Source organism: Elephantulus edwardii, unplaced genomic scaffold (assembly GCF_000299155.1).
Source record: "Elephantulus edwardii isolate Elephantulus edwardi_28Jun2011 unplaced genomic scaffold, EleEdw1.0 scaffold00121, whole genome shotgun sequence".
Classification (NCBI taxonomy): domain Eukaryota; kingdom Metazoa; phylum Chordata; class Mammalia; order Macroscelidea; family Macroscelididae; genus Elephantulus; species Elephantulus edwardii.
In genome coordinates this window covers 8,302,524-8,329,074 of record NW_006399871.1, presented here as the reverse complement: position 1 = coordinate 8,329,074, position 26,551 = coordinate 8,302,524, and the positions used below count along the sequence as shown (strand labels likewise).

At 42.5% G+C, this 26,551-nt stretch overlaps 1 protein-coding gene across 1 annotated transcript in view; it reads right to left on the bottom strand.

Annotated features, from left to right (window-relative positions):
- ULK4 (unc-51 like kinase 4) overlaps positions 1-26,551 on the bottom strand; it is a 483,261-nt gene that overhangs the window by 389,911 nt on the left and 66,799 nt on the right. Inside the window, exons 18-19 of the mRNA XM_006893067.1 lie at positions 20,793-20,876; positions 9,611-9,772 (exon numbers count right to left, since the gene is read on the bottom strand). Coding sequence (XP_006893129.1) covers positions 9,611-9,772; positions 20,793-20,876 — 246 coding nt within the window. The remainder of the gene's footprint in view (positions 1-9,610; positions 9,773-20,792; positions 20,877-26,551) is intronic.

Here is a 26,551-nt window from a genome sequence, read left to right as displayed (position 1 = left end):
GTGAATCCATCCGGTAGAGGACCTTCCTCTCTTCCACTACCCTTCCGCTGACTTTCCCCAGCTTGATGGCTTTTTCTAAGGACTGCTGTGTCTCAGGAGCACTGTGGCTACGTGTTCTATAAAGATTGACAGCTCCATGGGGTGCTGCCATGAGTTGGCATCAACTCCACAGCAGTGGAAGTGGATAATATCAAGTCAAAGTCCTTGGGTGGTGGAGACAGATAAGGGCTCACTCAACTAGGAGTCAAAGGGTTGACAGGTTGAACCCACCCAGAAGCACATTGGGACACAGACCTAGCAATCTATTTCCAAAAGGCTGCAGCCTTGAAAAACCTTTGGAATAGTTCTACTGCACACAGAGTAGTCATAAATGGACCTGAACGGATGGCAACAAACAACATCATCATAATGTAATGTCATCGTCTTCCACAGTGTCATCTAATCTACAATCAATCCAGCTATTGTGGCTGTGACAGTATCGATTCTAAATGCGAGTTATGAATAGACACTCAACAGCCAAGTGCGGACACTCACTCTGTGAAGACTGCCCACGAGTGAAGCAGCATCAAGGAGCCAAGGGCCACCAGCAAGAAAGGAATTCGACACAGCCAGGAATCTGACTGGGACTCGCAGCCTCCATAGAGATGAGAAAATAAAGCTCTGGTCTTTAAAGGTCCTCACTTAAAATATTTTTATTACAGCATTCGGTGGGACTGTAATTAAGCACCTAGCAGCTATCCAAAAGGTCAGTGGTTTGAAACCACCAGCCCCAGCAAGGTGGAAAGCATCGGCCGTCTACACCTGTCACCATTTCCAGCCCTGGAAACTGAGCAGGACAATTTTACACGATCTCCATTGGTTATCATCAACTCAGTTGCAAAGGGGATTTGCGAACTAAGAAACTCAAGTTTCTCCAAATAAATGCACACGATTTTATACCCGTTTTTAAACACTACATTTCAGTGCCAGTGAAAACACTACACATTTTCAAAATTTATGAGGAAACAAAACTTACAGGAGCCCGCTCTGTTATTCTTCCTCTGCTTCTCTCATTTCTGAAGCTACTGAGTCCACAGAAGGTATAAAGAGGAGCATCTGTGAAGCAACTACAGGCTGCTAGTAGTGGCTGTCCAGGCACCTCAGATTCATGCTGCTGTTGCCGCTACATGTCACCTATCGGGACTGACTTATGGCTGAGCCTCCAGGTGGTTTTCAGAGACAGTAAATCACGCGGGAGGAAACTGTCCATCTTTCTCCTTCTGGTCGATTCCAAGTGACTGTATTTGGGCTGTCAGGGCAACTCCTTCCCACTAAGCCACCTTCATTCCCTTATTTTGTCAGTCACTCTCATGAATGAATGAGTCTTCTGACTACATCCCATTCCCTAAACACATAAAGTGCGTTTTTACCTCATTGAACAACCTACAGGACAGACATAAGTCTTATCTTAATCTGTGGCACCACTTCAAACATACGCCAGGGATTTATATTCCTATAGGGACAGCGCAACAGAATGAAATTCCAGTAAAACATTACACTCCCTGCGGGACATCTTTGAACGAACACTCTTAAGTTTCTCCTCTATGCTTCTTTTGTTCAGATGGATAAGCTAGACATCATGCTTTAGAGAATATACAAGTAGGGTTGTTCTTCAAATATAAAAGAAAACATCAAGTGATGTTGAAAAACTGACAGCTAACTTCTAAAAACACAAACAGAAAAGGAGAGTGGGAGAGGAAGACCCTCGATGAGATGGATCGATTCTGTGATTGGGGTGGTGGGAGTGAGTGTGTTTGAGACAGCGAGGTTGGCACAGGGCAGAACGGCGTTTAGGGGTCTTGTACACAGGCTCACTATGAGTCGCAAGCGACTTGGTAGCACATAATAAAGCTGGTCCTCAGTGAAGTTATGTGCCGTCGAGTTGCTTGTGACTCATAGTGACCCTATGTACAACAGCCCTAAACTCTGCTCTGTCCTGTGCCAATCGCACTGCCTCTGACACACCCACCCTTATTTACCCCAGTCACTGAATCAATCCACCTCATAGAGGGCCTTTCCATCCTGTGCCATCCCTCCACCCTCCCAAGCATGATGTCCCTCTCCAAGGACAGGTCCCTCCTTACAACATGTCCAAAGTATGTCAGACAAAGCCCCAGAATCCTTGCCTCCAATGAGCCACCCGGTTTGACCTCAGTGAAGTAGTACAAGATATTTTAAGATGTCTTTGTAAGAAATGTAAGAAAATCCTAATTTATGAAAATTCAGTTACTGTAAGTTTTAATTCAAGGGTAAAGAATAAAAGCATTTTTAAAAGAGTCCCCAAAGATGGCACTATAGTCATGATGTTTTCAAGCAAATTAAGAGCTCTCCCAAAAGTGATTTCAACATGCAAAACAGCCAGTCTCATTAGCACTGTTACTAATTCTTAGAGCAGCAGGCACAGCCAATCTGACTTTCTATTTACAAAATCCCTAAGCAATTCTAGGGGGTAGATTGATCTAAAATATTCCTATTTATTCAGAGCAATATGAAGGCAACTAGAACGTCTCTTCCATTTTGAAATAGAATATAACTTCTAATTAGTTGCTTCTGAATAAAGATCAAAGTCAGTTGAAAGTCTCAGCACCAACTGAGAGAACGTTGAGTCTTGAGGGCAAATTGCTGCTGCTGCTGCTATGTGCCTTCAAGTCAGAACCAGCTCATGGGTGACTCTGCAAGTCAGCAGAGGCTATACACCGCAGAGGACGACGCTGTCCATCTTTCTCCTGAAAGCGACCGACAGATCCAATCAGCAGGCCTTTGGGAGGGCAAGGCAGGGCAGATTTATGACTAGGACACCAGGACTCCCCCGAGGGCACACTGTTGTTGGGTGCCATCCAGTCAACTACGACTCACAGCAACCCTGACAATGGTGGAGCTGAACTCTGCCTTCTCCTGTGTCATCCTAATCGTCTGTTACACTGAGCCCATCAGCACAGTCAACGTGTCAATCCCTCTCCATGATGGTCTTCCCCTCTTCCACTGACCTGCCACCTTTCTGAGCATGATGTCCTTTCCCAAGGACTGATCCCTCCAAACAACACGTCCTAAGTATGTGACATGACATTTGCCCTTCTTTCCCTCATAAGAGTACCCTGGCCGCACCCTCTCCTAGACACGTTTGTTTATTCTCTTAGCAGCCCAACTGGAATATGTACTCGTATCCAGCACAACTCAAAAGCATCAAGTCATCTTCTGTCATCTCGATTCGCTGGCCAACTCTCAGAAGCACAGCCAATAACTGAAAAGATTATGGCTTGGATCAAGCATACTTTGAACTTTAAACTGACAGCCTTGCTCTTCAGCACTTTGGAGAGGTCCCTGACTGTAGACTTTGGCAATGCAAGTCTTCTGATTTCCTGACTGCTGGTACCAAGGTTGTTGCTTGCGAATCCAAAGATGAAATCATTGGTAACTTCTATCTTCTCTCCATCTATCATGATGTTGCCTATTAGTCCCATAGGATTTTTGTTTTCTTGATGTTCAGATCCAATCCATAGTGAAGGCAGTAGTCTTTGATCTTCTGTAGCAAGTGGTTCAAGCCCTCCTCCCTTTCAGTAAGCAAGGCTGGGCCATGTGCATAACAGGCTATTAATGAGTCTTCCTCTGCTCCCCATGCCACATTCTGCACATAAAGCTCTATTTCCTGAACAGTTTGCTGAGCATTCAGATTGAAAAGATAGGGAGAAAGGATATAGCCCAGACACACACCTTTCTTGATGAGTTGTGGGAAGACAATGGCAAAAGACAAGTCCCAAATAACGTCACAAGAGAATCTGAGCACTGGCCTAGAACATGAGAGGGCAAAGCAAAGGGAAGGGTTGCCAAAGGAGACAAACAGAAGATTTTAAAAGGCAGCTCAAGAAGACAAAGCAAGTATTATAACGTTGTGTGCAAAGAATTGGAGTTAGAAAATAAAAAGGGAAGAACTTATTTGGCATTTCTGAAGCTGAAAGATGTGAAAAGCAAAGTCAAGTGAGATCTGTAATACTGAATGTCACCTTGGGCTTAATCCTGAATAATCTAGGAAGCATCAAAAAAAAAAACAAACAAAACAATGGAAGGAATGCACACGGTCCGTGTAGCAAAAAGAATTAGATGTGGGAATACTTTAGGGAGTGGCTTATAATCAAGACCAATGGAAATGAAGGGAAAAGGTTCAAGCTGGACTGAAGGCTTGGGCAAAATACATGGTCACAGAAATCAGTGGGATACCAAGTGATGTATTTCAGTCAACAAATACAGCATTAAATGTGCTCCGAAATCTGGAAGACAGCTAGCAGATTGGAAGAGATACGAATTTGTTCTCATTCCCAAGAAAAGAGATCCAACAGAATTTCGACAATATCAAACAGTATCACTAATGGTACAGGCAAGTAAAATCTTGTTTCAGATTATTCAAAAATTGCTAGAACAGTGCATCAACAGAGAACTGCTAAAGACTGAGGCTGGATTTAGGAAAGGCCGTGGCACAGGTGTGTATCAGGGCTGTATCCTTCCTAGAGAGCACATCAAGATGACATTTTTAAAATTTAAAAAGAAAAGACGACATCTCAAATCTGACTAGTGATTTAAGTGCATGCTTAGTAAATTAGCATCTGATTAAAGAGAATGGCAAGAAAAGTCACAGACAGGGAGCAAATATTTGCAAAACATTTTCCAACAAGGACTTGTATCTAAAGGATACAAAGAACTCTTAAAAGTGAACATAACAACTGACTTAATTGCAAAATGGAGGGGAAGAAATTAAAGAAGATATACGATAGAGATGACAAAAGGGTCATCATATGTCACTGGATAATTGCAAATTAAAACCATTTCTATTTATGTATAAATGAGTATAAAGGAGAAGTATGAATAAGGATAAAACCATTTCTATTTCTTTATCAAAGTACGAAACCATTTATACTTATTAAAATTACCAAAAATCCAAAAATATCACAAAACCAAATATTGGGAAGGATATAGAGAAAGGAACGTTTACTCAGTGTTACAGAGGACACAGAATGGTACCACCACCGAGGAAGATAGTCTAGTATTTCTTACAAACCGAAACAGGGAGCCCAGGTGGCTTAGTGGCAAGAAGCTGTGCAGCAATGCCAAAGGCACGCGGGTCAAAGCCACCAGCTGCTCCACAGGAGAAAGATGGGTAGTATCCTCCCGTGTGATTAAGGGGCTCCAAAAACCCGACGAAGGATCAGCTATGGTCTGGCTCCAAATCAACAGTCCACCATCACCACAACACAGGCTTCACATGCAATCTAACAGTTGGACTTCTTGGAAAACTTACATCCGTAAAAACATCATAAACCAATGTTTCTTGTAACTTATTGTCATCGGCTATATCAGCAAGTTGTTTCCAACTCTCAGTTGCACACAACAGAAACACTGCCCTTGACCTACACCTGAGCTCACTGTTGTAGCCACTGCGTTACTCCACCTCTTGAAAGGTTTTCCTGTATTCGCTGACCCTCTAAGGAGTTATTTTCTCCAGAGACTGGTAACCTTGGATTGTTGTTGTTATGTGCTTGCGACTCATAGCGACCCTATGTACAACAGCCCTAAACCCTGCCCTGTCCTGTGCCAATTGCACTGTCTCTGACACACTCATCCCGATTACCCCACTCAATCCACCTCATAGAGGGCCTTCCCCTCCTGCGCTGTCCCTCTACTCTCCCCAGCATGATGTCCTTCTCCAAGGGCCGGTCCCTCCTTACAACATGCCCACAGTATGATTACATGCCCAAAATGTGAGAGGTCTCACTATTCTTACTGCTAAGGAGTATTCAGGCTCTTCTTCTCCAAAGACAGGTACGTCTGACTCCTCCCAGGCCATGGCACAGTCAAAACCTTCCACCAGCACAACTTAAAGTCATCACCTCATCAGCCTTCCTTATTTATTATCCAGCTTTTCACAGGCATAGGAGGTCACTGGAAATACTGTGGTTTGGGTCAACTGCGCCTTAGCGCTCAAAGTGACATCTTTGCTTTTAAAACTTTTAAAGAGGTTGGGTGGTTTTTTTTTTTCTCCGCACAGCAGATTTATCTTGAAGCAACCACGGTATCTCTCAGAAAGTCAAAAGATAAACTGTGGTCTAGTCACACAATGAAATATTCAGTAATAAAATATAAATGCGCTATCAAGCTATAAGACGTGGAAGGAACTTTTAATGCAGATGGTTGAGTACAAGATAGAAGTCTAATGATTCTAGCTACTTACCCACAAAAATAGCAAAGTATGTAGATGTTAAAATGATCAGTGGTGGCCAAGAATTTAGGGACAAGAAATAAATAGGTAAGGACACAAGGGACAGTGGACATGTGACATTGTACATTTATCCAAACCAAAAAACTACCGGAGAAACTGAATCCTGGGAGACCAGGATGCTAACTCACAGAGCTGCTAATCAAAAAGTCGAGAGTTTGAACCTACCAGCTGCTCCTCAGGAGAGAAAGGAGATACTCTGCTTCTGCAGAGATTTAGACCCTTGGAAACCACAAAGGTTGACAGCTCTGAAAACTCCAGGGAGCAATTCTCTCCTCTCCTGCAGAGCGGCAAGGAGTCAAATAGAAATGGCAGCAGTGGCATTTTTTAAAAAGTTAACTACTTATGAATGAATGTTGGTCCACCAATAATAAAAAATACACTTCACTGTGGCAAGATACCAAGAAGAGGAGAAACTGAATGCAGTAGAGAAGCTTATGAGAACTCTAACTTCTGCATTAACTTTTCTGTACAACTAAAACGTCTCTGAAAAATTAGTCTTTGAAGGTTGAAAAGAAAATACTGTGAGGTTACATTTTAAAATTAGGGGAGAAAATACTACCATGATTTTTAAAAATTGAAAATTCATCTCAAAAAGAACACTTAAGTGTTATTTCCAGAATTTGGAATTTTTTACACTCTGTTTGATAAAAGCAATTTCCTAGAAATAGGCTCCTCCAACAGTGAAGGTTGAATATCTATTAGGAACATGAACAGAATCACTAAGGAAGGAAAAGATTTCTTTTTGGGCTTTCGAATGTCTTTTCAATGTCACATCTAAATTGTCTAGGGAGCTTTTTTAAAATTACACTCCCACTTATCTGGGAAGAGAGTCACAAGAGGATAAAAAAACTCAGAAAAACAAAACAAACCCAAACTCACTGTTGCTCAGTCAATGCAAAGCCACGCTGGCTGCCCACAGGACACACTGCCCCGTGGAGTTTCCAAGGCTGTCACCTTCTTGGAGGCAGACCGTCACCTCATTCTCTCATGGAGAAGCTGGTAGATTTGAACCACCAAACTTTCAAGTAAACGCCAAATGCTTTAACCATTGAGTCACCCGCAAAGAGGAACTACTGACCTCCACCAACTCCAGTAAAAACATAACCCAACAAAAATCACCAGACTGAATGGAGAAATTAAAGGTCACAAAAGGGTAGCACTTTCGTGATGGTAACTCTTCAGTGAAGTCAGGCTGTTATGTACCACTGAATTGGAATCAACTCACATCAGACCCTCCAGCAGGTTTTCAGAGGCGAGAGGCTAGACTTTCTGAGGAGGAATGTGGCATAAGAATTAGAGAAGTCTCAACAACCGACTTTATACAGATGGCACAATCATGCTCGTCGAAGGTGAAGAGGACCTGAAGCATTTGCTGCAGCAGGCCAAGGACTGTAGTCTTCAATAGGAGTTGAAACTCAACGTCAAGAAAACAAAGATTCTCACTCCTATGCCAATTGGCAATCCCATGATAGATGGAGACAAGATTGAGATTGTTAACAATTACAGCTTGCTTGGCTCCACCATCAGCGCTCTTGGCACCTGCAGTTAGGAAATCTAAAGATTAATTATGTTGGAGAAATCGGATGTCAGGGACCTCTCCAGAGTGCTGAAGAACAAGGATGTCTGTATAGAGACTAAGGTGTTCCTGGATCTAGGCCATGGTCTTCACAATTACTATATATCAGAGAACTGGACAATGACTAAAGGTAATAGAAGAATTGATGCCTTTGAGTTGTGGTGCTGGAGAAGAGTATTGAATGTACAACAGACCACCAAGAAAGTAAACAGGTCTTGCAGAGGATGAAACCAAGTTGCTCCTTGGAGGCAAGGACTTTGAAGCTGTTTCACATACTTTGGGCATGTGGCCAGAAGGGACCAGTCCTTGGAAAAGGATGTCAAGCTTGGAAGGGTGGAGGGACAGCACAGAAAAGGAAGACCCTGGATGAGATGGATTGACCCGGTAACTGGGGTAATGAGGGTAGGTGTGACAGAGTGAGATTGGCTCAAAACAGGATAGGGTTCAGAGCTATTGTGAGTAGGGTCGCTACAAGTCACAGGTGACTCAACAGCACCTAACAAATAGCACAGGAAGAGACTGCCCTTCTTTCTCCTGTTGAACAGCTGGTGGATATAAACCATGTGCTTTTGGGTTGGTAACGCAGCTCTTTACCACTAGACCACCAGAGCTCCCTTGAAAGAGGTACAGGAATTATTATTATTATTATTATTATTTTCAATGAACATCTACAGGGATTTTGGAATTCCATTCATTCATTGTTGTATTTTTCTCCCCACCCACTCACCCCCACCCCCCAGTTCGCTAAAAGAGGTACAGGAATCTTAATGAAAATTTTGCATGTGTGTATATGTGATTTTGAGTGTTGATTAGCAGAATTGAGTAGAAATGGTAATAAAATTTTTGGGGAAAAAAATTAATCATTTAAGTGATGCTCCCAAGAAAGAATGGGAGGATCTGGAGAAACATACAGACATCTTCAGAGTAGAAGGGGAAAGAGAAGAGGGACTGAGTGTCGCCCCCTGGGAACGCAGGAGGGAAACGCAGAATTGAGGAAGTGGATACAATATGAAAACTTATAGTTAAATGTAAATACTTAACTATGCAATATAAACTATTACACTGAGAAGTAAACCAAAGAGCTGACAAGAGAAACACAGTGAGATTGCAAGCGAGTATGAGGGTTCTGATGAGGCTGGTAATCAAAAGGAGTATTTAAATCATTTGAGGGAATATTCTATTTGTGCAAAAGACTATTAAGTCAATATAATCATGGCAACACATCTTTATGTAAAACTTTCCTTAGTAAGTCATTATAATCATGTAAGCAAAATGAGTGGACTATCAAAATATAAACACTGCAAAAGGGCATGTGCTGACCACTAAAAATGAATTCATCTGAACCACATGACAAGCCGTGGCGCCTCAAATGTGAAAGAGGGGGCTAACAGCGGTCAAAGAACAGGACACTGAAAATATAACAAACCAAATCCAGTGCCTCAGCCACCAGGATGTTTTTCTACTGTCACCTGTACAGGGTTTTCTGAAACCAGAAAGCCATGGTCCCATGAGGCCCCGCTGGCATCTCTAGGTCCCAAATTGTAGACAGTCTTGGTTTCAAAACTTCTATTTCAGGAGAAAAGTCAAGTTACTGCAACAATCATTGCTTTGGCATTCTTATTTCTTTTATATTTTTACGTCCCATCTTCCCAGTCACATATATACTGTTCTCCTGACATAGTCCTAACTTAAACATTTAAATAGCCCCATGCTATACCCCGACTTACCGATATCGCGGTTATTCTGAGCGAGTCAATAGTGGAGTGTTTGAACAGGTACCACAGAACAGGCCCCACCTCCCCCGTAATGAAGCCCTGGGCCTGAGCCGACGACGTCGTGCAGACATTCTCGACTATCTTTGCTGCCATGTGATTGACAACACGCTCCTCCTGGAGTAAAGGACAGGAGGAATACAAAGGTTTTCATTAATGTAATGTACACGTACACATCACTTCTCCATTAGCTATTGTCTGACACCATGAGACAGTCATCTACGCCCTGAGCACATTGCAGCATTTTAGGAGGTGTGGCGACTCTTTAGTCTACTTCAAAATTATTAAAAACAGAACTTGATTATGGTAGGTATAGTCAACAGTTTACTTCAGAAGGAAAGAAACATTAGTGTAGAATGAGTCTAAGGACCTAAGAGGGGTGGGAGAGGCTAGAAGCAGAGGGATGAGGATGTGCAGGGGGAGGGGGGATAATCATGGGGTTGTACAATTTGATGGGTGAGGTGGTGAGGGAAACTGAATTTGTTCTTTAAAACAATGTATTTGAATTCTGTAAATTAATAGAAATTTTTGTTAAAAAAGCAAAAAACAATTTTGCACAATTCTCTAATTATCTTGATAAAAAATAAAAAGGCTAACAGGATCAAAAAACAAACATAAAATCTGGAAGATCATTTTGAAAATCCTCGAGCAGAATGGGAAAATGCTCACAAGTCACCACCCGGGAACGAGAACGGTGTGTGTCCCGTCAGCGCAGGGGTAAGATGATCTTCTACGCAGGAGAGGGGGTGGCAGTTGCGTGCGGTCATTGCCGACGCTCCAGCAGATTTTCAGAGAGGCAGCTGACCGCATGGGAGGAGACTGCCCGTCCTCCTCCTGCAGAGCAGCTGCTGAATTCGAACCACAGGCCTTTGGAATTGTGAGAGGAGTCCAAAAGGAAGCACTGCTTCAGCACCTAGGTGATGCTGTTGTAGTTACAGTTATTGTGTTATTGATGGGTGCCAATGAGTTGATTTCTGACCCACAGTGACCATCAAGGACAGGGTCGAACTGGCCCAGAGGGTTTTCTAGGCTGAAATCTTTACAGAAGCAGACTATCAGGTCTTTGTTGGCCGACCTGGGGGCTACTGCTGATTCTCACTGTTAACAGATACAATCAAGTTAACTCTAACCCTTTAAACACGAGTTGGAAATCCTGCCATTCTCACAATCTCCAATAAGCTGGAATCCACTCTTACAGTCTGTCGGTCGGTTCATCTCATGGTGGGTCTTCTCCTTTGCACACTCTACTTGTCAGGTAGGATGTAATCTTCCAAGGTCTGGCACTTTCTGACATGCCCAAAGCTTCAAAGGGACAAAACGTCACCATCCTTGACCTTAAGGAGAAGCCTCAAATCTTCTGAGACCCAGCAGAGGGAGATCCAACTAACCGTAGGATTATCTGTGAAGTACTTAACCTCTGTGCCACCAAGGCTCCTAAGAACTACATCTCACTGCTGTTAATTCTGACAGTGACTTTCCCATCAGGGCTCCAAGGCCATCTTTCTCCTGCAAAATGACTGGCGGAGTCAAACCACTTTTCAGTCAACACCCAACTCATTACACAGTACGCCCAGGGCTCCTTTAGAACATCATAGCCATGAATAAAACAATCAGAAGGACCAGACTACTCCTTTATTCACTGTGTGGATCACAACCAAGTGTGCTAACCTTAAGAGGAATGGCAATCCCAGAGCACTTGATGGTGCTCAAGTGAAATCTATACTTGGACCAGGAAGCAGTCATCAGAACACAGCAAGGAAACACTGCATGGTTCAAATCAGGAAAGGAGTGTATCAGGGATACACCTCACCTCCATAACTTTTCAATCTCTATTTGGAACAGATCATTTAGGAGGTTGAAGTTTATGACGAGCAATGTAGCATCAGGATTGGAGAAAGACTCATCAACAACCTGCATTATGTAGCCGACGCAACACTGCTGACTGAAATTGAGGAGGACCTCAAGGGTAGGACCTCAAGGACTGTAGTCTTTAATATCAGTATCAAGAAGGCAAAGATTCTCACCCCTGGGCAAACTGGTAGCACCAATAATGGAGAAGAGACTGAGATTCTTAACAGCTTCAACTTGCTCAGTTTCACAATCAACAATTTTGGCACCAGCAGTCAGCAAATCAAAAGAGGAACTGCACTGAAAATCTGCTGTCAGGACCTCTCCAGAGTGCTAACAAGCAATGATGTCAGGCTAGAGACTAAGGTGCACCTGATCTAGGTCATGATCTTCACAATTACTTGCTATGCATCAGAGAGACAATGTATAAGGAGGGTATAAGAATGACTGATGCCTTTGAGTTGTGGTGAAGAAAAGCACTGAATATATTATGGACTGCTAAGAAAACAAACATGCCTGTCTTGGAGAGGGTGAAATCAAGCAGCTCCTTAGAGGCAAGGATTCTGAAGCTCTATCTTACATACTCTGGGCATGTGACCAGGAGAGCCAGTCCTTGGAGCAGGACATCATGCTTGGAAAGGTGCAAGGATAGCACAGGAGGGGAAAACCCTGGATGAGATGGACACACACAGTGACCAGTGACTGGGTAATGGAGGCATCTACTTGGCAAACTTTGAAAGTTAACAGGGCATGCCTACATGTGCAATCCAACGCCTCCAGTTCCCCCCCACCCCCCCAACCCCCCGGTAATCAGGCCTACCCAGTCCAAGCTAGGTTTCAATCTGTCATCTCCATGGTTGCTATGAATCAAAGTCAGCTCTATAGCACCAAACACAAAAAGGTCCACTAATGTGAAAACAAGATAATCTATCAGGCCATAGATAAAAGCTAGATCCAAAAAATCTATCAGGTCATAGATACAAGCTAGGTCCACCACCCTGGGGACAAAAGGGATTTCTTTAGATAACAAATTTAAATAACAAATGTTCTACTTCGGTCCCACTTGACATTGGTGTTATTTCTACGTCAAAATCTTTTCCTTGATGTAAGATGGGAAAGGAGGTATGTATTGGGAACACCCTCAAATGCCTCACAAGTGTCAGAGGACTCATTCCTAATGTTAAATTTCTATTTATATATATTTTAAATATTTTTTTTAATATCTATATAGTTTTTGCAACTACCATTGGTTGGTGTATCATTCCACATCCTAATAAAGTCAATGAGGCTCTCAGGCCAATTCAAGCTGTCATTACCTGAAATGAGCTACCTCGCCCGCTCTGGACTGCCTGTGGGACACTATACAAACAAGAAAACTGGTGCCGTTTTCCACCTCATTAACTCTTTGAAAGGGGCAACTGAACTAAACGAGTACCTGTCATCTTAATCAAATAATTGTTTCATCATATCGCGAGAAGAAAAGCTATGATAATTAGGGGGCTAAAAAATGGCTAGGCTTCTGAATAAAGAGGTGTGCTATGTTTTAATGGTGTTAAATGGACCTAATAATGTATTACTAGCAGTTAAAAAAGTTTTATCACCGACATTTCAATCTGTGTTCCTGCTTTTTCTAAAAGTAGCATCTAAAATAAAGCGCTCCTCTTTCTCCCATGTAAACAGCTCATGAATTCAAACTGTCAACCTTCCTGTTAGCAGCCCAACCCACTATACCACCAGGGGATCTTTTTACAACACAGTGAGCTAAATATCTCAGAAACCATTCCTCTCCGAAATCAACAGGAGAGCGAAAACCAATAAACCAACCTGGAAGGCATCCATATGTTGGCACCAAATCCCTCACCAATAACAAGGTCTTGTTGAGAACCCTCAGAGGTGCCCAGCATCCTGCAGCTGGTTTGTAAATGCTCAACAAGGTGAGGGGAATGAGGGCAAAGGCTGAGGGTCCACACACGTGGAAAGCCAAATGAAGACCCCCGGCCACCTGAGCCAGGGGCTGACATGCAAGAGAGGAGGAGGAGGAGGAATAAACAGGAGGGCTAAGAAAGTCATGAGAAGCCAAGAGTAGGCTCATGTCAAACTCAACTCAAACCCTCGGCTGTTAACTTGGAAACAATTCATAACTGACCTAGGCTATACATCAAAGGAGAGGAGACGGCCCGTCCTTCCCCTCATACCCCCCAAGTCACTGGCGGATTCGAACAGTCAGAGAGGCACTGCTCATGGGTCAGCAGTGCAACTCCCTGAGAACTCCAAGTCATCGCCATGGAGCTGGAACCTCCACAGAGATGACCCTCTACCAAGTTTTAAGGAGTTACACATCACGTGGTAGCACACCGCCCAGCTTTCTTCCATGAAGTAGTCAGTAGATTTGAACCTTGGGCCTTTGGGTTGGCAGCAAAGCTCCTTACCCACTAGGGCAGCTGAGCTCCCTTCCCCAGGGTGAGGCTCTTCCAAAAAAGTCAGTTGCTCTGATAGTTCACAGTTGCTCCAACAGCTAACATCTTCATTATCAGCAACCTAATTTTTAACCAAGAATACTGAGCAATTAGAAATTATAACTGAAAAGAGAAAACTGTCAAACCACCATGGGAGGGAGGGCGTGTTCAGAGACAAGAGCAAATAAAAATATTTTAAAAGATAAAGCTTAAAAGAAAAATCCAAGTTTCCTATCAGCAGACATTCACTAAAGAAAATTCTGTAGCACAGGCCACACAAAAGTGACCACAGAGAGAAGATTTGAAAAGGAGGGAGAAGTGAGGATAACAATTTCGATACAGGGATGAATCTAAACAATTGAGTCTGAAACACGATGAGAGAAAGTGGGAATAAAAATAAAGACCATTATCTCAGTCACAGGAGGACAAGTGGCATGGTGCCACTGTTGTAGAAAAGTGACTGACATCAGGGTTGGGGTAAAACTGGATAGATTATGTATACTGAATTGAAACAGATGAGGGAAAGAACAGTTTAAAAGTGACATATGATAGCATATTATGATTATTACATGAATCCAGAATTAAGGTTGCATAGTGGAGTGCATTTGGGGCAGGGGGATTGTATACAAACGAAGAAGTTTATCTTTTACTTTTTAGAGAGGAGCGAACTAGGGGGAGTAAAGAAAAAAGTGCAACAATGAATGAATGAAAATCCAAAATCTCTGTAAATGTTCATTAAAATAAAATAAAATTTTAAAAACAAAGACCAGCGTACAAGTCATGGGAGAAAAGAAGGGAGTTGTTTTAAGATGCTGGCATTGTTTGAGAGAAGGGGAAATACAAACATTAGGTTTTGATGTGTTAAATATTCATGTTGTAGTTACTATGATACACACTAAACAAAAGAAATTGGGAAAAAATAAAGCATGAGGTAAAATATAAGCAGAGAGCAAGTGGGGGAAACAGTACAAAAATGAGTTATATATTCAACAGTTTCAGTAACTGAGTGTCACTTAAGAGGAAGGCAAAATATGAGACGAGGTTTTTCTTAAAGCACAACATTAAAAGACACTTCTAAAAAAAATAAAAATCACAGAAAGATTAAACAGAACGCAAAAGATTTACCAGTCTTAATTTAACTCAAAGAAAACAGGCCGAGCTTTACTAATAGCTAACAGTATAGCCTGTGTGTAAAAAAAAAATTGTTTTGGTTTTTATTAAGGTCACATGGAAGCCAAGGATTTGCATCCAGTAAGGCATCCTTGACTGACACCCCCAACAGTCCCAAAGCCTTATTTAACCTCCTGAAAATTGGTTTTCTCAGGTCTCAAGTCATCAGAGAGAATATGGTTTGACCCTATATTCAGCCGGAACTAAACTTGGCCTATAACCTGTGCTGGAATAAACTCCATGGCATGTTTCCCGACAGAAATCCCTTTGTCCATCATGCTAAGCACATCAGTTTCTACAGAGAGGACATATGACCATTGTGCATGTCTTCACTCTGCCCAAAATCTGAAGGTGGTGAATATGGTTAAATTCCCCAGTCATTACCTAGAAAACTGTCATAACCTCTACCCTCCAGAAACCAGTTAGCAGTTCCTGGTTCCTTACTCAGCTCTCAGCAACAGATTTACTATCTGCCTCTCAAAGAAAGATGTCCTGGAGTTCTGTTAATGTAACAGGAATCCACTCCTACTCCAGGATCAATTTCTTGCAACTCTCCTATCAACATCACAATGAGTCAAGTTTGACGAAACCGGGTGTGGGGGGAGATAAAACTTAAAATGTACATATATTCAACATAATCAGGTATTATATACTTATCTAATATTCATGATATATAATCAAAATATATAAAAGCAATATATGGCAAAGTTACATTCTTAGCAAAGAGGACAAGTGAAATCCACATCTTAGTAACTGATAAATCAAATGGTCAAAAACCATTTGTTTTAAAGATCTGAACATCTAAGCCTAAAGTCCATTAAGCTCAGCCTAATGTACAGGAATAACACACCTTACCCAACAGCAGCAAAACTCTTTTTATCCCTAAGTGTCATGGACTGAGTTACAAGAGGAATCTCAACACATTCCAAAGGATTTTAATACAATTAAGCAAAAAGCAATTTTTTTAACAAAGCAACCCTCCTCATGCCTGAGCTTCCTATGAGCCTTTATGTTCACGCGACACATTAGAAAGATTAAACTTGTACTCTAACAGTTAAAAAAAAAAACAAAAAAACCAGAAAGTACGTAAGTCTTACCTCCTGCTGAATTTAAGGCATTTTCATTCATTCCTCTCCTTGTTTTAGGGAGAGCTCTGGTTGTTTCATGGTAAAGAGTTGCACTGCCAACCCAAAGGCATGCTGTTCGAATTCCCTAGCTGCTACCTGGGAGAAAGATGACTAATCTCCTCTGATCCGATTTACTGCCTTTGAAACCCACTTGAGGGTCAGCTGAATTGAGTTCCAGTTCAACGAGTTCCAGCACCAACTTGTTTTGGGTAACTAAAGTTGAAAACATTTCATAGATGATACAAGGACCAGCACACCTCTAGTACCTTTTAATTCCAGTCTGGTCTCTTCAAGTAAAATACATAAGCAATTTATTACAGGTTTTCTCAAAAGACAAACAGCTCTATTTTAAAATTATTATTGTCAGAGTCAACTATGACTCACCATGACCCTATAACAGATCTGCACAGTGACCTATCCTGTGCCCCTGTCACAATCTAACACACGAGTCCACTGTTGTAGGCATTGTGTCAATTCATCTCGTTAAAGGTCTTCCTCTCTTTTGCTGGCCCTCCATCTTTTCAAGCATGTTCTCTCTTTCCAAGGAATAGTCTCTTATACCAACATGCCCAAAGTATGTGAAATTAAACTTTATCATCTTTGCCTCCAAGGAGCATTCTGACAATTTCCCCAAGACACATCTGTCTGTTCTTTTGGTAATCTATGGGACGTTCAGTACTCTTCTCCAACATCATAGCTTAAAGGTATCAATAATTATTCTGTCATCCTCATTGTCCAGCTGAAAGATGCACAGCAAGTGACTGAAAATACCATGGCAACTTAGTCTTCAGTATCTTTGCTCCTCAAGAATCTGGAGGTGTCCCTGACAGCATACTTGCCCAATGTAATACATCTCCTAATCCCTCGATTGCTGGTACCAAGGGTGTTGATCGTGGATCAAGTAAGTTGAAATCATTGATAAGTTCAACCTCTTCTCCATCTATCATGATGTTGCTTATCAATCCAGTGAAGAATTCTGTCTTCTTGATATTGAGATACAATCCATACAGAATTTTTTAAAATCAATTTTTTAAATTGACATTTTCTATTTCATAAAGGTAAATTTTTCTTGCCAAAGAAGAAATTAGAAGTCAACAGGATGTATGAAAACTAGAATTAATGATTCATGTTCAACAAAGTAGATTACTGAGATTTTTATAGTCCCTCCTTCCCCAAAAAAGTAATAAACCAGGCAAAACAGCACCTCAATAGATTTCCAAAGGAAGGAAAGTACAGAGCCACAGCCTGAGGCTTCAAAGTCAGATCTGCACCATCTTAGTGAAGTATGAGGCTGTCCTTTATGTGCGAGAGGATGAGACCAGATCTGCTCCCCAGAGCTGAGAGGGTGGGTCACTAGTTCAAGGGACAGAAGAAATTCTGGAAGGGGACAAGGGGAGTAAGGCTGTCAGGCAGTTAACCAGGCCTTGTTCCTCCACCTAGCATCCAGAAACCCTTATGCAGATGGTCCGAGAGCCGAGGAGGTTACTGTCCAGCTCTGAGAGTGACTGTAAATTGTTCTTCGAAGTTCTCCACTTGCTTGATGCCTGGTCAGTATCCCTTCTCTCCAATACCTCCCATTTGGAGTGAAGAGGTCTACCTTTCAGTATCCTACCGCTTTCCTTTGCAAACAGGTAACCTGTATTCTCAATTTCACAGACAGGATTTTTGCCTCAGTCTAAAATCTGGACTTGGAGATGACTTCAGATTTTTTAGATTTTCACGTTAAACAGTCAGGATGCCGTCAAGTCAGAATCAAATTATAACTGAACCTCCAGTGCGTTTTCAGAGGTTCTAACTCTCATAGGAGAATGCCCATCTTTCTCTCACTGAGGAGTTGGCAGCTCAACTCCTTAACAATAGGCCACCAGAGTCCCATACACATTACAAGGACATTAACTGGGGGAAGAAGTTAATCAAAGGGTAAAACGTCACTACCTGAACATTATCCCCTAATTAACTGGCTGGGCAATGATTTTCTGTAGTCTCACAGCTATCTAATGATGTAATTACGCTCCATGAGGTGATTATCAATACGTTCTAATCGGACAGGAACAGGATCCAATACCCTTAACTCAGCTCACCACCCTGGACACACCCTGAGGTAACTGTACGTGCTGTCAAAGTATGTATGTACTTACCTGACTTTCAAATATGCAATATAAAATGGCCATAAATTACACTGTTCTAGTCTTCTCCACTCTACGAAAAGTAGACATTTTCCCATACATGCCAAGGCAGTAAAAAGCAAGGGTATTGCTAACACACAGAACGAAAGCATTACTTTAGAATTATTAACTACAATTCATAGAACAAGGACAATTGTACACAGTCTGGTAGTCAAGAGGTAAAAAGTCGTGCTGCAATCCCAGAGGCATGCAAAGCAAATCCACCAGGTTCTCCACGAGAGAAGGATGGGAAATCTCTCGTCTCTCTGAAAACCTGCTAGGGTGTCAGCCACGGGTCAGTTCCAACTCGACGGCACACAGTAACAACCACAGTATGAAGACACAGGGGCAGGGCAGATACTAGATAAATCATTAGCAAGTAGAACTAATCATCTTTTCTTTAAACATAACTTGCATTTTTAAAAAATAAAGATTAGGGGGAGCTCTAGTGGCCTAGTGGCAAGGAGCTGCAACTACAATCCCAGAGACACATGGTTCGAATCCACCAGATGCTCTGCCGGGAAAGGAGGGACAATCTCCTCCTGTACCAGTCAGATCTGATTTGACAGTACACGCACACAAAAATTAAAAAAAAACAAAACAGATCTATTAAAAAAAAGATTAATGGGTTTTGACCTTTCTTTGACACAGTTAAAGGGCCTCCCAGACGACTTTTTTTTCCTCTGAGTTCCTGTATTTTGTTCTTTTGTGTTTGTGTATTTGGCATGTTTCACTCTTGGACAAGGAAGACGAATGATGAAAGACGACTCAATGCCTTTGAGCTGTCGTGCTGGAGAAGAGTATTGAATATACTGTGGACTGCTAAGAGAACAAACAGGTCTATCCTGGAAAGGGTGAACCCAGGCTCCTCCTCAGAAGGATTTGGAAGCTCCATCTGACACTCTGGGCATGGTGCAAGGAGGGACCAATCCTTGGAAAGGGCTGTCATGCTTGGAAAGGTGGAGGGACAGAGAAAGATCCTGGATGAGACAGATTGACTCAGTGACTAGAGTAATGGGAGTAGGTATGTCAGAGATGGTGAGGTTGGCTCAGGGATAGAGCAGGGTTCAGAGAGGGCCACTACGAATTATAAGCAACTCGACAGGATATAATTCTTCGCAGAGAAGCCTGGGAGAGCTGGAATGCAACGTGGCTGCCTTGTTGTTTTGTGTCTTGCGTCTTTCTGTCTTTGGCAAGGGCTGCTCTTACCACTCTTCTGGTGCTCTTTCTACTCAAGGGAAATGCTGCGAGTTGTTTCTTCTCTGGCGGCTTCCTGCCTTACACAGGTTTCACAGCTTTTGCTTTATTTTCACCCCTATCACCTACAATAGGTAAGTGCTGTGAGTGAAATCGGATTTCACCTGGTTCATCTCTGCGCCCCCAAGCGCGCCTTGCTTGAGGCCCTGCAAAAGGACCCAAACTAGTCTCTTAATTCAAAGTGAAAGTGACTTAATCATCCTATTGCTGATAAAGTACTTCCTTCACTTCCTGTAATGACTCCTGACTAAGGTTTCCACCTGCAGGCAAGGAAGTGTTCAAACCCCATTTCTGGATGAGGAGAGGAGAGCACGGTTGAGTTTTTCTCCACCTGAGGATTATTCCAACATCACACCGTGCAGGAAGTAATGAACTCACAAGGAAGATGTTTATCTTGATCTACTTTTTTTTTTTCTTTCTTTCCTTAAGGAATGCCTTTAGCCTCTGGCTTTGCCTTGGGGTGAAACAATGTCAAATGTTCTAGGGCACACAGAAAAATGCCAACTTTTTAGGCCATTTAATAAACCCTTTACACAGAAACACGCAGGAGCCACAAGTATATGAGCTGGCTGGTTGGCCGGCGGCTGGTTTCCAGCCCTTAACAACCGCATGGGAAATGAGGTGAATTGAAAAATCTTATCATATAATAAATACTATTTAATATTAAAATCAGCGGGGACCAGCAGAAGCTTCCCTGTCTCAGAACCTCAAAATGGGAGCTTGACAAGATCATCAGAAAGTGTCTGAGGCGCTCTCAACACCTTACTTCAACAGAGGAGAGGGAGAAAATTCTCTCAGCAGACACCTTGCTTACTCAAGTGGTTTTATCGATACTTTCGAAGGGGGTCTGATTAAAACTGTTATGAAAAGGTAATCATGTTGTTTCTATTTGTTATTATCTCTGAAAAGAGAAAGTCACTGAAGCGTGTGCCGTGCGTTTTGACACCTGGCTGGGCGCAGGTCATTTGCTCACTGTGGCTTGTCGGGAGTATTTAAATTCAGGAGCGACTCCTGGTTGACAAGCGGACGCACCGCTGCAGGCTACACTCCTCACACGGGGCCGCAGGGTTATTACAAGCCAGGGTGTCTACAGAGGACGTGCGAGCAGGCTTACCCCTTCCCGAAGGCACCTCATTAGCACTGTGTATGCAGCCAAGGGGACGGCCCAGCATTCTCGAGGGTTCTTTTTTTTTTCGTCCTAAAAGAAGTGGAAGGAAAGGAGAGGCAATGAAGCCAACAGCACAAAAGGTATTAACAGACTCCAGAAAAAGGCGCAGCTTCAAACACACAAACTATCTGAACTTGTCCGTGTTCTATTTCAAGTACTCCTTGCTACTTGCCAATTACAGTCTGATCCTGGGTCCTTTAATGCACAGTGCAGACAAGACACCTCTTCTCATTAAATTACACACAACGCTCAGATCTTCTCATCAGAAGCCGGGTAAGGATAATTGAGAAATGACAGCAGGATCTGATAGACAGAGAAAGCGCTTTGCTGATAATTAGAGGTGATAATACAGATATCCCTACCTGAAACTATTACATCATCTAGAAGAGCCAGGAAGGGCAACTGACAGTGAGACAGACCGCAGGGTGATCCCAAGGGGAAGACAGCACGCCATCCACTAAGACCATGTGCCAAAACTATGTGAATGAGGTGGTCAGGGGTGCTGATTTCAATGACATGGGCAATAATTCTGTCACGCAAGATTAACCCAAAACATTTGATTACAAGAATATGAATGCAACTTACCAATTTTCAACTTACCAATTTTTTAAAAATCACAATCAGGCATTGTATAGAAAAGTGCCAAAAAGAATGACTTTTAAAAAGTGTGCTTTGGGTGGAAGTTTCCAGAAAAACTGGTTTTCCTTTCAGTCAGTCATGCAAAGTCTGTCTTATGGTATGAATCAGTCTCTCTTCCACATTGTAACAATAACTCTTCCCACTTCTTCCTGGGATTCCCATTTCCATTCATCCTTCAAGCCTATCCCTTCCTGCCTTCTTTCTGGGCAAATACTGCCCTAATAGATCTTGTCCAATTGATTTGGAAGGAGTGAGCGCCTTCCCTGTGTCCATCCCATAAAGCCCGTGTCCGGGGAGAAAAGGGTTACAGTGGAGGGAGCTGCACCACTCTACCAGACCAGCACGCTTGGTCATCTTGTGATCATTTTATTCCATCATCTTCTCCCATTCTGTTCAGGGCTCTCTACTGGGATCCCCTGTAGAATGGACAGCGGTCCCAAGGCCCAATAACTCGTTCTCCCATGGTGTTTGGTTATGATTAAGAATTTTATAATATGTGGATTAAAAGTTGTACTCTTCAATGCAGAAGAAATTAAGTTACACTTGGGGAAATATTTCTCTAAAGTTATCTAAACAGGCACAGTCATTGTTATGTGCCTTTGAGTAGCCTGCAACTCATAGTAACCCTATGTACAACAGTCCTAAACCCTGCTCTATCCTGTGCCAATCTGTCTGACACACCCACCCCGAGCCCCCCAGTCACTAAGGGAATCCACCTCATAGAGGGTCTTCCTTTCCTGTGCTGTCCCTCCAACCCTTCTAGAATGACATCGCTCTCCAAGGACTGGTCCCTCCTTGCAACATGTCCAAAGTATGTCAGATGAAGCTTCACAATCCTTGCCTCCAAGGAGCAGTCTGGTTTAACCCTCTTTAAGATGAACCTGTTCATTCTCTTAGCAGTCCATGGTATATTCAATACTCTTCAACACCACAGCGCAAACGTATCAATTCTCCTTCCATCATCCCTAGTCATTGTCCAGCTCTCTGATATATAACAAGTGATTGCAAAGACCATAGCCTGTATCAGACACACCTTGGTCTCCAGAGTGACATCACAGCTCTTCAGTACTTTGGAGAGGTCCCTAACAGCAAACTTTCCCATCGCAATACGTCTTTTAATTTCCTGGCTGCTGGTGCCATGAGTGTTGATTGTGGAGCCAAGCAAAACAGAGCTGTTAATCTCTTCACCATCTATCCATGATGCTGCCAATTGGCCCAGTGATGAGAATCTTTGTTTTCTTGATATTGAGCCTCAATCCATATTGAAGGCTGTGGTCCTTGACCTGCATCAAGTACTTCAGGTCCTCCTCAGTTTTAGCAAACAGGGTTGTGTCATCTGCATAACGCAGGTCATTGATGAATCTTCCTCCAACCCTAATGCCACACTTCTCATACAGCCCAGCCTCATAGATAATCTATCTTGCATATAGATTGAAAAGGTATGGAGAGAGGACACATCCCTGGCATACATCCTTCTGAATTTTGAACCATGTAGTTGTTCCTTGCTCTGTTCTGAGGACTACCCTCCTGGTCCGAGTATAGGTTTCTCATAACCGCAATCTAGTGTTCCGGGATTCCCATTCTTCTCAGCAACAGGCACCGTACAGATTCAACAGCATTTTAATTTATGCCTGCAATGAAGATGGTTATGTGCCATCGAGTATGACTCTTAGCAGCCCTATGAGCAACAGATATGAAACCTATCCATCCAATCCTGTGCTGTCAGAGGCCTGACTGACTTGCAAAGCAAGATTAGCCCTGTACTGTGAAACCAGCAAGACTAACTCCATCTCGGCTAGAAAATCTGCTTGGCAATATAAACTCAAGGAAGCAGGATGTTAATGAATAAGAGTGACTAAAGGTCTCAGACCTTAGGGAACATTATCTACCGAAATGCTGTTTCTTAGAGCACTCAATTAAGACATGCTGTAAAACATCTTTGTATTGTGCTGAGGTCTGTGAGTGTTAATGTTTGACCTGAGAGTCAACATTTTGGATGGAAAGAGATAATGCGATGGCTACTGCAGAGGTGCTTCTAAAAACCTATATGTGCTTTTGAAAAATAAGTTTTTTGCTATTCGTCATCAACGGGTAGTCTCTCTGAGCCTTCATTCAATCCTCGTCCCTCCTCTCGCGGAACGGTTTAGATATATTACTGTGCCACCCTCACACTCTCTGGCACATGTAAGCCCATTGCTGCAATCACTGTCAATGCACGAGGCTGAGGGTCTTCCTCTCTTCCGCCGTCCCTCCATCTTTCCAAGCCTGGTTCTTTAAGGAATAGCCTGCCACTTCCTTTTGGGACCAAGACTGAGACATCCAATTGGGCCTTCACGCCTTTTCATGACTGCAGCCTGGCCAAGCTCACCACCCTGCCCCCCTTGCTCACTGCCCTGTAGTCCCAGTGGATTTGGTGTGGTCCCTAGGAAAGGTCATTCAGATATGAGACATGTACCCACACTACGGGCCACATATTCTTCTAAGCAATGCCCACCCAACCATAAGCAAAACAGACACACTTTCTGACTTAACCTTAGTGTGGAAAAGACATAAAAAGCAGTAAACAAATAACACACAAGTCACTCTAATAAGGAGTGCTCTTAAGGCAAATACAGCAGGAAGCAGGGTTAGAGGAAGACTCAGGCTAATCCTCGGACAAAGACATCATTCTGAGGATGGTGGAGGTCCACAAAGACAGGATGACCCCCAACAAGATGGACTAACACGGTGATTTTTCAACAATAGACTCAAGTATGTCGGGGATTGTGAGACTGGCACAGGACATGGCAAGGTTGACATACGTTGTTCACAGGGTCATTATGAGTCACCATTGACTTGATGACACCTAACAACAGAACCATTAGCCTGGACAAGACTTTCTAGATGTATCCCACTGAGTAAATGAAAATATCTAGGTGCAAAGCCGAGGAACGTCTGGCGTAAATGCTGGGGCAGAGGCACGACATGGTAAACTCCAGGGACGGAGGAGGACCTGGGACTGGAAGCAGCACACAAGTGGGAGGAGAGTGTAAGGTGAGGCCAGACAGGCACTGCCAAGCCAGCCAACAAGGACCGAACTTGCTATGACAGAGTCGAAGAAGCTGCACCAGACGGCTCAGGGGAGCAGAGACACACTGTTCGTCTCCCATGTGTCTTAACAGGCTCATACTGGTGTATGCCTGCAACAGACCTTAATGGAGACAAACGTGAAGCAGAGAGAACTCATAACAGAGCTGGTGAGAGTTAATTATGTACTAGACAAAACAAGAATACTCAAACTCGAGGCTTTGTCTACCCTTCACAAAATGAAAAAAAGATGCCTAGACTCTGTGTTGCCATTCAATATGCTCCACAGAATCACAATGTGGTCTTCTCGTCTCCAAGCTTGTCATTTTGTGGGTGAGATTCTGATACATAGTATATTACAGAATCTCATTTCAGGTCAGTCCCACTGGGTAGCACTTGACCTGGGATTTCAAAGTTTGCTAAGTAAACACATAAAATTACCGCTTAGATGTAACATCAGAAACAAAAACACAGGTTGTGGGGCACAAATTCTACAACAGTCTAGAAGATGTAAGATAATCTATCATGAAAAAGCAATGGTTACAAGGAGAGAGGATGGGAAGAGCTCAGAGGTCAAGGTTATCAAGGAAATTTGTAGATGAGAAGATTCCTTGTCTTGAGAGCAGTGAGGGTGGCAAGGTGAGAAGGCATGTCTAAAAAGGTATATGTAACCTTTGAGCTGTGGTGCTGGGGAAGACTGCTGAATAAACCATGGACTGCTAGGAGAACAGGTTCATCCAGGAGAGGGTGAAACTAAGACGCTCCTTGGAGGCAAAGATTCTGAAGTTTCATTTGGCATATTTTGGGCATGTTGCAAGGAGGGATCAGTCCTTGGAGAGGGACATGATATTTGGGAGGGTAGAGGGACAGCACAGGAGAGGAAAACCCTCAATGAGACGGATCGATTCAGTGACTTGGGTAATGGGAGTAGGTGTGTCAGAGACGGTAGAGTTGGCACAGGATAGAGCACGGTTTAGGGCTCTTGTACGGAGGGTCGCTATGAGTCCCAAGTGACTCGACGGCACCTAACAACAATGGTAACTTTTACATATGTGCAATTTATTATATGCCAATAATGCCTAAATTATCAGGAAAAGAGGAAGAGGGAATAAAAATAGGCAACCATCAGACTAGACTTTAATTGTTGGCAAGATGGCAGATGATGTACCTGGCTATCATTCTGATGAAGACAAAACAACAATTGACAACATTCTTAAAAAAAAAACCTCCAAGTACTGAAAGGAAAACGAAGAACAATCAAACCAAGTATTAGAAGAACACAGGAGAAGGGAGCTTGACTTCACCTAAGGCCCTATAACATGGAAAACTTAAGCTTTGAAACCAAAGTCATGAAGAGAGGACCCAGGACAATGGTAAAGAAATAAATTCTCCAATCCCAAAGAAAACAAAGTCTCTCAAAATACTACATGCAATGATATAGCACAGAGGGAGATGAACCTTCCATAAAAAGTAAAGAAGCAGGAAAAGGAGGTGGGTAAATCTTTGTGTACTTACTAAGGAATATCTCCATGACTAAAGAGGAAAAAAATTATTACTTGTTGTATAAAATGAAGTAAAATAAGAATCTACACTCCTATTTATTTATATGGACAAAGAAAATTCTAAACTTAAGTAAAATAATAATTATACAGGTGGCTTATGGAGAGCAGCAGACAGAAAAAAATACGAGACTTCCCCAAGTACACTTGTCCTTAACTCTTAGTTTTCCAGCCTAAGTGAAAAGAATGTGCTACCACTTCAAAATAGAAAATTAGTTAAGAATAAATCCAGCGACAGACAGATGCACAAAAGTTTCATGAACAGAAATTTAAAAAAGGAAAACACATAAAAACAAACATTCGGAGAATAATACCATGTATCATTCACAGTAGGCCCTAACTTATTAAGATATTAGCAATCTTCCAAATGATATTCTTATATCATTTAAAACTCTAAATATTAAGTGGAATTAAAAAGCAATTAACAATTCTTGCAAAATT